This window comes from Gigantopelta aegis, chromosome 12 (assembly GCF_016097555.1).
Source record: "Gigantopelta aegis isolate Gae_Host chromosome 12, Gae_host_genome, whole genome shotgun sequence".
Classification (NCBI taxonomy): Eukaryota; Metazoa; Mollusca; class Gastropoda; order Neomphalida; family Peltospiridae; genus Gigantopelta; species Gigantopelta aegis.
Genome location: NC_054710.1, coordinates 27,951,393 through 27,963,045, shown reverse-complemented (window position 1 = coordinate 27,963,045; position 11,653 = coordinate 27,951,393). Strand labels below are relative to the sequence as shown.

The 11,653-nt window shown below is 40.1% G+C and overlaps 1 protein-coding gene across 1 annotated transcript; it reads right to left on the bottom strand.

Annotated features, from left to right (window-relative positions):
* Window positions 1-8,829: 8,829 nt before the first annotated feature.
* Window positions 8,830-10,593, bottom strand: LOC121385943. Its single transcript, XM_041516737.1, has 3 exons — window positions 10,501-10,593; window positions 10,055-10,201; window positions 8,830-8,970 (listed from the first exon to the last, which is right to left on the bottom strand). The coding sequence occupies exons 1-3, from the start codon at window positions 10,576-10,578 to the stop codon at window positions 8,830-8,832; spliced, it is 366 nt and encodes a 121-aa protein (XP_041372671.1). The 5' UTR covers window positions 10,579-10,593.
* Between the last annotated feature and the right edge of the window lie 1,060 nt (window positions 10,594-11,653).

Here is an 11,653-nt window from a genome sequence, read left to right as displayed (position 1 = left end):
TAGGATATGCATGCATTATTAACTTAAGGGAACAGAATTGTAATTAAACAAATTGCTACGAATCTCCCCTGGGTTGTCATGCCACGAGCTGAAACAGTTTCAGGCCCTTTTAAGGGCCTCTATGGGCAACCCCCAGGGAGACATTTCAACGCCATCTAGGTCCCCTTAACGAGCTACGCTTGGCTTACTAATCTTCCCAAACTATACGTAGCTCCCTTCTTTATTTTTTTGGAGGGACCGTTCAAAATTGCGCCTACTTTCCTTCTAAAAAAATGCGCACCATTTCTCTTTGGCTTCATCCTCCGGGACTCAAAATTCCATAGCCACCATACCACCATCTGCCTGCGCCAGTGCAGGCGGTTCCCCCTCCATCCCACCCCACCCCTTTCATGTCGTGGACGGAGGAGCTGGCTGAGGCCCGACACCTGTGCCCAGGACAGGGCGTGCGCTACAACAGCTTGTTCTGAATGTGCACGTTAAACTCTCTGACCTGATCTGACGTAATTAAAACAAAATAGAAAAAACCGAACTAATTAATACATGTTGCTTCAGGTTTTTCGCATTGAGATGGTCTGAGATTAGCCCGAGTACTCTGACTGTAAGAGAGCTAGACGGACATTTGGACATAAATACGCTCTCATTACAGTCGGAGACCAAGCTAAGTGGCAAAGATTTCCGCTCTAATATCACAACAATCCTATGTTTAACTATAGAAAGAAACCCAACAGCACCCACATTCAGCTACGCTTCGTGACACTCCGTCGCAAGAATTACAAAGCTCGGTGGACTTATTTCGTGACGTAGATCACGTGATCGCCCACTGGGCGATTCCGCCTTGTGCAACAGTTACAGGGTCCGTCTCATACCAAGCGACGTTACAGCATGGATTAGTTTCGTTTTGTGTTTCTGCGATGGAATGTGCATGCTGTAAAGAACGTTTCGAGGATAAAAAAGTGGACGGTTGCGTAGAACAGAAATTTGTGCACAATTCAAAAGTGGGCCCAGTGCTGCACAGAAGTTAAGTGAGTTTTTGATGTAACTGTCACTCCTGAAAAAGAATTATTCGTTCTGTCTCCAATGTGGTTTGACGATTCGTTCCTTGGACACAAACGAAACAAACAATTGTCAACTGTGGAGATACAATTTAGAAAAGTTAAAAAAACCAGGCTCATACATAGCCACAAAACTCGCCAGCCCCACCCCAAGTGCCCGACAAAACCAAAGCGACAGAGAGTGGTACAAACGCCAAGCAGGCATACCAGTCGTAGATCAAAGACTTTTTCACCTGGAGAAAAGGTGAATATAATATTGTTTCGTGTTAGTGTGTGTGTGTGTGTGTGTGTTGTGTGTGTGTGTGGTCTATAACCACTCTCTGTCGCTTTGGTGATTGTCCACAGCCCAGTGGTAAAGCGCTAAGTTGATGCGTTGTCGGTCTCGGGATCGATCCCCATCGGTGTGGCCATTGCGCTGATTTCTCGGCTTCACCCAGTGCACCACGACTAGTATATCAAATGTCGTGTATGTGCTATCCCTGGGGCCGTATGTGCGATGAATGCATATAAAAAGATCACTCTTGCTACTAATGATAAAATGTAGCGGGGTTTCCTCTGTAACCACTTTGATAAAATTACCAAAATATTTGACATCCAATAGACGATGATTAATGAATCAATGTGCTCTAGTGGTGTCGTTACACAAAACAAACATTTTTTGTGCTTGTCGGGCCACTTGTTTTGAGGACGGGCCCTGGTAGACGGAATGGCTGAGTGGGCGAACATGGTGGACGCAACGCCACGGATATAGGTCGGCGAACTTTAGATTCTGCTGTCCGGAGTTTGCCCGAAAGCTTAGCTGAATGTGGGTGCTGTCGGGTTTCTTTCTTGTAGTGTGTGTATTAGTGATTAATATGTGGATTTTTTTTTTAATCAATTAACGTCGCAAATGATCGATGTAAGGTATTTTAACGTTAACATAGGATTGTGTAGATATTAGAGCGGAAATCTTTGCCAAACATTTTGGTTTGTCGCGGAATTGCCTTAAAAAAAATCCATAGCTCGGTCCCTGTACTGTAATGAGAGCGTATTTAGTCCAAATGTCCGTCTATTTCACTTCGCCATTATAACGCGAAAATTTGACTGGCTAAAACAAATTCATTTGCTGGCAAGTTCTTTTAAAAAAACGGTGATGAACCTGGCGGGAAATGTGCGGGATTCTCCACGAGCCATGTTACAAAGTCATACACTACTTCTCGCTGTTTAGTTGCATGCAACTTACTCTTTAAAATGACCAACGATGGAATGTTTTCTTGAAGCAAAATGGCTGCCTCCTTAAAGTTTATGGACCCGGATGACGTAATGGCTGTTTCTAAGCGTTTGTGTGTGTGAGGAGACGCTGACAGGAATGAGGAAGTAAATAACAGCAAACTCTACCGAATTATGAATCTAGTTAATCGAGCAGAAAATCAGATGTGGGATGAGGAAGTATCGGAATAAGTGAAATCATATCCGCTAGTGCTGGGTTGTATTGTCGTTACATTAAAACAACAAACTACAAAAACGATATTAGAAGACCACAGTCTGTATTACATGAAAACAAACGTCGTAGATTTGTAATCTGCTTGCGCTAACTTATTTTACCAGGCGGATGACCTTAAAACAAATTAGTGTTGACCTAGGTTGTTGTTAACGTTGACGTTAATTTCGGGAAATGGGACTATTTAAAATATTTTTAAAAACAAAATGAATTTATTGAAAAATACGTTTTCACCGTGTCCGCTCCGCGTTCGCCAGTTTAAACGTAAGTAGCTGGACCTTTTTTGTTTAAAACGGTCAAATACAACATAGTTATCCCCCCGAATTTCCATATTTCTGTGGTGCTTTACAACCTCACCGCGCCTCGGTGGGTCGTTTGGGCAGGCCATCAGTTAAGTCTGTGAGGTACTGGGTTCGGATCCCACCAACCGTCGATGCACTGGGATTTTAAGGCTCATTTATTGTGATGACCGACCTCCATACAACCCCATTACCTTGAGTCCAGGGCACCGCCCCGCCAATGCTCAATGGGTAGGGTGTAAACCACCTTGCACCAACCAGTGTGCATAACTTGGTTCAACAAAGGCCACGGTTTGTGCTATCCTGCCTGTGGGAAGCGCAAAAAAAGATCCCCTTGGCTGCTAATCGGAAAGAGTTGCCCATGTAGTGGCGACGCGGGTTTTCTCTCCAAATCTGTGTTGGTCCGTAACCTTAGTTTCACGCCATATAATCGTAAATAAAAGGTTTGAGTGCGTCGTTAAAATTAAAACATTTCTTTCTTTTCTTTACACCTTTCCCTCTCTAGGTTATCCGAAAAACCAAGCAAACAGGCGAAGAACTTTTTAATACAAGTTAACCGCAAGTTCCATTAAAATCTGAATACTGTTCCTTTGTAAATATTGGTCTTGGCCAAAGCACCACTGAATACCTTATTTCCAAGTCCCAAACCAATACAAATCAGACGTATTTCGGAAAACAAAAAAAGGGGAGGAAAAAAAAACCGAGGAACCCAAGATAACAATTTTTAAAAACCTTACCCCCTTAAGTTTGGCCGTTGGTGTATTTTGATCAGAATTACTCACCCTCCCCCTGCCCCTTTTTAATTAAATGATGGCAAATTTGGTAAAGGTTTTACTGAGTTTTCCTGAAATTTTGACACGGGGGGAAACGTGATTGTTATTCTCCTTTTGACAGTCTCGGGGTGTCCCAAATTCCCAAAAAACCGGATGGTATGTTACGAACCATTGCAACCCTCTGAAAGAGGTTAGTTAGCCCTTTGACAAAAACGCCAGGACGCCGCAATTTGAAAGGTAAATTAATTGGTGGAAGCAGGGGCTTGGAAATTATCCAGTGCCCGGGCCGCACGGGCGATCTTTATTTGGGTCGGGCCCCCTAAGAATTTTACAAAAGTATCCTGTTGGGCGACCAACGATTTTAGAGTCGGGCAAAACGGTAACCAGAAAGCCCGGAAAACTGAATCGAATGACTAAGGTGACAAAACATTTGAAGCGCCAGACGACCCGATTCAGTTTCAGCTTACTATAATACATTTTTGGTTCTGGGGCTGGTAAAACCAAATATAGCTCAAAAACTTATTGGCGACACTTTAATTATTTTTTTTAATCGTCGGCTTTATTAGAAATGAATGGTACGCCAACAATTACTAGGAAGCCAACGGTTTTTAACATTATTAAATTTATGGTACAAATTAATCCATTAAATTTTAGCTTATTTATTTTGGGATAAAATCGGAATTTATATTTTTAGTTTTAAATTCACAATAACAATGAACTTTCCTTTTACAGGGGATTTTCCCCAAAGTAAATTAATTGACCTGTAAATATAAAATTAATTATAAAACCTATTAATTTATTAAAATTTGTAAACCCTACCAATCTAAATATTTTTTTGGAATTTCAGCGAAATAATTAAAAAAAAAAATATAATTAATCTGTATTTCCTATTGAAAAAAATTTATGTGTTTTGGTTTGGGGTTTACAAATTTAAAATGTTTTTAACATGAATTTAAACTTTATTCAATTTAAATTAACCGCCAATTTCCACGTTTTCCCCCATTGAACGCAAAACGGACCTATATAAATGGTTTATTATATACATGTTTGTTATTCAACAAAACACCCAACCATAGTTTTGATTTTCGTGGCAGGTTAAATTGGCGGTAGTTGGAATTTGAGAAGGCCATAAGGTTTTCTTCAACCCTGGGTCCTTTGCGGGCGACCAGGGTTTCTCATGTTAATTTTTCAAACCTGGGGAAGGTGGGCAGGGAAATATATTTTTTTAACGTCATTTAGATTAGTGGAAAAGCACTTGTTGAGGGATATGGGTCGCTGGATCGGATCGAAAATCAAATTGGAATGGAAGTAATTTTTCAACCCATCTTTAGTTTAAGTACATATGAGAATTTAAGAGGGGCTGACATACCCAAAACCACTCCCTTCCAGAGGACAGATATTTTATTAATATCTCATTAGTTATTTCACACATTTACAAAATAAAAACACACTTAAAGGTACGTAAGCCCATTCCTTATGGAATTATGCCAGACAGTATAGTTGGAATAATACAAGTACAGTTATGTACAATTAAACAAAATTTAAGAACACGTAAGGTAACCAACAAGAATGTTCATCAAGTGCTTTCGCACTCTTTATACATAACTAATTTGGTACTCAAACCTCAAAAGTTTGAGTCTGGTCAAGGACTATTTTAATTGTCGATCAAAAAAGGAAGGAAGGAAAAATTTTTTATTTAACGACGCAATTCAACACATTTTATTTACGGTTTATATGGCGGACCGACATATTGGTTAAGGACCACACAGATATTGAGAGGGAAAAGCGGCGGTCGCCACCTCAGGGATACTCTTCCGATTAGCCAGAAAGGGTCCCAATTTATTGGCGCTTCCCCAGAAAGGCAGGTAGTAATGACCACACGGTCGTCTCGGTTCCGACACCATCTGTTGCGGTTGAGCACTGGGTGAAAACGGAAATAGCCCAAGGGCCACCGACGGGAAGCGATCCTAGGACCGACCGCATATCAAGCGAACGCTCTGTCCCACTGGGCTAAGTTCCCGCCCACATTCCATGTGTTACAGGGCGGAAAAAAAATTTTTAGTTTTAAATTCCCCAAGATGTATTTAATGTTTTCTTTCGTTTTCTGGTTATGTGCATACGGACCAAAAATATTGATTAAATAGACATAGCCAAACACTATCAAATGTAGGTCAATTGCGAGGATTTTATGCTTATTAAATGTTTTCTATTTATTTCAATATTTTCCATTTATATCATTTTCAAGAGTATTTTACACCTTATTACACGAGCAGAACCAAGGTCGTTATTCATTGTGTGTTGTTCCAACTAATAAAACTAACATTTAAAAGTAATATTTGAAAACTCGAAAACGTTTTCCATAATTAGAAGCATGTTACATGTTTTAGTACTCGCAAATAAGTATAATTTGCCAAAATAATTGTTAGACATTATGTACTGGTATTTGATAATAATAATAGTATAAACTATAAAAATATGATATCTGTGTTATATAAATTATCTTGCTATTTTATGTTTTAAGTTAGTGCCTTTTTGTCAGTAATGTTGCAGGCAAGTGTACATAGGGTATGGGGTGGGGTGGCGTGGTCTAAACGTCAATCTTCAAAGCAAATGTCTACTTGCCACAGTCTAGGCCTAGACCTTACACCTACATAACTTATAGAAGATGTGCCTGCTTTGTCAATTGTGCTAATTTAAAAAAATAATAATAATAGTTTCGTCTAACATAATATGACAACTCCCCAAGTGCATACTGGGCTCTGTGATATCATATCATCCATAAAAATTGGTTTTCATTAAAGTTTATCAATAACTAACAGCTCAATAGGTCACTACACCGACTAAAACAAAACAGTAACCCCCGAACAATTATCATGCTGTCAACAATATACACACACAATTTACATTTATACTTTTAAAAAGACTAACTAATCATACCACTTTTACACCCTGTCTCGTACGCTTATGGTGTTCCTAACGGCCATGTATAATAAGATAGAGACCCTTTCCCCAACTCGTCTCTTGTGCTCTTATGATGGCCAAAACTACCATAATACAGTTAGTGATAATTAAGTTCACGTGTTTCGATGCTATTTGTAATTGTTCATCTATAAAAGGCATTTTTCATGATTATTATTCTTGTTATTTTTATACATTAGTAACTGGTCATTATAGTACAAGTTATTAGTACTAACTAATAGAACTAAGTACAGTTTTCAATGTTTTATTTCAGGGATTTTCATGAATCATATATAAATAATAAGCAAAACATCGGAAATAAATTCCAGCGGACTAGCAATACCAGAAATGAAAGTCCAGTGGACTAGGAATACCAGAAATGAAAGTCCAGTGGACTAGGAGTACCAGGAATGAAAGTCCTACAGGCTTAAATTCCTAGGAATACAAGTCCAACAGACTAGGTTTCCGAGGAATGGAAGTCCGATTGGACAAAGATTGAGAAAATCACAATTATTCGGATTGTGACTCACATTCAAAATATAAACTTATAAAACATACTATTAAAAATTATGTTGGCGTATATAGAAATGAGCTTTTGCTGTTCGCCTTAAGATTTTTGACTTATCAGTTGTCATATATATATTTTTGTTAAACAAATTTAGGGTCCATATTTGTTTTATTATATATTTCCTACATATAGCCTACTTTATATTTGTAGTTTCATTATATACTTTTACACAAAGAGCAAGATACTCGTCTCCGAGCAATATATTTTTTTCAACCAACGGATGGTAAGTCGCATTGCAAAAACACTTAACTGTCTGATTTGCGTTAGACTATCGACGTTTTTTTTTAAAGCCTTAAAAAAAAGGCAAAAAAAAAGTTGATAGCGAAACTGACCTAAAAATAAATGGTACATAGAGTTTGGAACCCACAATAGACCTTGTCTGACTATTACAATCGGGACCATTATCCATCACACTATGTTGCAGGTAGGACTTGCAAAAACCCTCTACAGATTTTCTATGGATGTCTGAGAGCGATCAGCTCGTGCAAATTGCCAGTTAGTGCTCGAACAGCAGAGTACTCGGTACTAAAGTTTGCACACTAGTATTGACCTGTCACTAACTGAAAAAACCCTTAACAATAAAGTGTGGTATGCAATAGGGTAGGACTATGCGGGGTAACTAACGTATGTGAGGCCGATAGTCCCCCCCCCAGAAACCGATTATAACTGTTCCCACGGACAAATCGTACCTTTCACACTCAGCGTACTCGTTGTGCAAACCCTGCCATACGTTCTTCAGCGTTATGTTCGGTGGCATCGTAACCTCGACGCCTCCAAGGCTGGCTTGTAGCCCTATTCCTCCCCTATATGACAGAATAAGCAAGCGGAACGTAGCCATGTGGTAAAAAGTGTTCGCTTGCAGTGCCGCGGTCGGTTAGCCGATCGATCCCCGTCGGTGGGTCCATTGAGATACAGGTCTCGTTCCAATCACGACTGCGCTACCTAAAAAAGGACCGCTGGTAATGTTGCCCACCCTGTATTGAAGAAGAATGCGTGCATATAAAACAATCATGTATGCGTCGCTTGATCAAAAAGATAGCCCGTGAAGAAGCGACAGCGGGATTCCTCCCTCAATATCTGTGTGAGTCTCTTACGATGGTGTTCGGGTCAAATAACCATCAATAAATGTGTTGAGTCCGTCGTAACTAAAATATTTCTGTCCATCCTTCCAATAGCCGATGATTAATAAAATCAATATGCTCTAGTGGTATTGTTAAACAAAAACAAGCAAAATTTAGGTCGACCTAACCGATACAAACCCGCCCCCAAGATCCACCGTACTTCGCCAGTTAGCTCTATCCGTGTTATAGTGCATATAATAAAACATTTCCATCCTTTCCCACTATTAGAGCGCTTTTATGGGTCACTGATAACAAAGAACAAACTTACTTTGTATTTATTCTTTAGATTAGTGCCATTTTTCCGTAGAAACTGAAGTGTTTCTGGTTATCCCTGGAGTTTCTTATAAGTTTTGTTTTAACCCTTTTGCTAAGAGATGTTTTTTACAAACCGCACGGTCCGTCTGAGAAATAGCGGTTTATTGATTCGAGTTGTAGTCTAGATGTTTAAGGAATTTGTCCTGTTGTTAAGGTCACAGACTCTCTCTTTCACTCAATTGTAACTTTATCCAAAATGAGTTTACAGGTTTGTAAATTAAAATAAACTTAGTGTTTCCCTTTTACGTTTAACGTCTGCGCCTTTAATTTCGGCGAGTCGTGTCGGAAGGGCACTCACCCCCCACTGTCCAGGGCCTTCTTCGTGTATGCATAGAGTCTCCTTCTTCCCGAGTGGCTTCACCACCAATTCCCGTGTTACTTGGATCCTTCATGGCTACCAAGCGCTAAAACAAACTTACAATATTTAGCTGAATCATAGGTGACGGCGGGGAAGGGTTCAGACCTCCCCATATGTTAGTATTATGCACTGCTCACTCTGCCCTAATTGAAAGGCGAATTCTAATATAGATTTGTCCCTCACCGAACGTTGTACCACTAGGCTACGTCCCGTCCCTGGATACACGGGGCATGCAAAAACAAGAAAATAGGCCACGTGAAACGCTTCGAAATGATCCTTTCGAGGCAGAGCTTTTGTGTGTGTTGTTGTGTTGTAGTTATTGTTGTTGTTGTTGTTGTTGTTATTATTATTGTTGTTGTTGTTGTTGTAGTTATTGTTGTTGTTGTTGTTGTAGTTATTGTTGTTGTTGTTGGTTTGACGCTAATAGTGTACAACCCTTTTCATTGTAAATCCAGATCAGCAGTCGAAGCATTTTACCGACGCGAAATATGCGAGTTGAAACACTAAAATGGAAACATATAAACGGTTTTTACGTCATGCTGGAGCTACAATGGAAAGGTTTCCCATCAATGGGGTGGCGTAAAAAAAAAAAAAAAATAATAATAAAAATAAAAATCAAAAAAAATAAAACAAAACAAAAACAAATAAATAAACAACAAAAACAAACACAAATAAACAAACATACAAACAAACAACAAACACCGAACAAACGCTTTGCCACCACAGAGTAAAAGATATTTTTTTCGAGCACTTCACTCGACATTCCTTTTGCTCAGCTAATGGGATTCCTGTAATTGGTACCAGCTTAAAATAAAGTTTAAACAAGACTGATGGACAGGGAACGCTTCCCCGTCCTCGTTTACCGCCCAGGATAGAAAACACGTTTCACCAGAGCGTTAAACGCACGCCGCATAATTTGTTAATTGTCGTTTCAAGACGCATGACACGCTTAAGTGGAATCGGGGCCTCAAACATTGAAAATTCAAAACTTAATATTATGTCGATTTTTTTTTACTCGCGCTTCATCCATTTTGTTCTTTGACAGCTCGTTAATTGGCATCTGCAGATAATGGCGGACGCCCATTATTAAGCCGAAAACTTGGAAAACTCCAGTTGGAAGAATAGCTTACCTTCTCAAAGTCGTGCTGGTTAATTGTTCTTCGGTTGCATTTGCTTGCTTTATCCACTGGATCGGGTATCATCAACATACTGCGCCGATTGAGACCTACGACCCCATTGACCTTCTCTCCTTTGTAACTGGTTGTTACGAAACGCCACTATAAAAGAGAAAACAACTGATATAATGCAACACAATTCAAGGCTTATTATAACATATTTCATTGAGATGAATTTGGGCACTATATATTTCTCTCTCTCTCTCTCTCTCCTCTCTCTCTCTCTCTCTCTCTCTCTCCTTTCTCTCTCTCTCTCTCACACACACACAGACACACGCACACACACACATACACACACACACACATGGTGCATTTGGTGCACTGTTAGGGACGAGGAAAAGCACAGTTTGTCAGCCATGGGGTAGATTTGGTTCTATACACATATTTATTATTATACTTACGTCTGTGTGGTCAAATCCCAATATCCCTCCAACCATCAAGGCAAATGCACAAAACAACCACACGAGCGTCATTGTCATTCCTACAATATAACAATAACGCTAAACAAGAAAACAATTACCACCATAATGGCAAACCAGAGACACCCCGATTGTTGTTGCAATAACAAACAAAAAGGAGAAAAAAAAGATGAAGTGTCTTCGAAACCATTTAGGAATATGCATGCATTATTAACTTAAGGGAACAGAATTGTAATTAAACAAATTGCTACGAATCTCCCCTGGGTTGTCATGCCACGAGCTGAACAGTTCAGGCCCTTTTAAGGGCCTCTATGGGCAACCCAGGGAGACATTTCAACGCCATCTAGGTCCCCTTAACGAGCTACGCTTGGCTTACTAATCTTCCCAAACTATACGTAGCTCCCTTCTTTATTTTTTGGAGGACCGTTCAAAATTGCGCCTACTTTCCTTCTAAAAAATGCGCACCATTTCTCTTTGGCTTCATCCTCCGGGACTCAAAATTCCATAGCACCATACCACCATCTGCCTGCGCCAGTGCAGGCGGTTCCCCCTCCATCCCACCCCACCCCTTTCATGTCGTGGACGGAGGAGCTGGCTGAGGCCGACACCTGTGCCCAGGACAGGCGTGCGCTACAACAGCTTGTTCTGAATGTGCACGTTAAACTCTCTGACCTGATCTGACGTAATTAAACAAAATAGAAAAAACCGAACTAATTAATACATGTTGCTTCAGGTTTTCGCATTGAGATGTCTGAGATTAGCCCGAGTACTCTGACTGTAAGAGAGCTAGACGGACATTTGGACATAAATACGCTCTCATTACAGTCGGAGACCAAGCTAAGTTGGCAAAGATTTCCGCTCTAATATCACAACAATCCTATGTTTAACTATAGAAAGAAACCCAACAGCACCCACATTCAGCTACGCTTCGTGACACTCCGTCGCAAGAATTACAAAGCTCGGTGACTTATTTCGTGACGTAGATCACGTGATCGCCCACTGGGCGATTCCGCCTTGTGCAACAGTTACAGGGTCCGTCTCATACCAAGCGACGTTACAGCATGGATTAGTTTCGTTTTGTGTTTCTGCGATGGAATGTGCATGCTGTAAAGAACGTTTCGAGGATAAAAGTGGA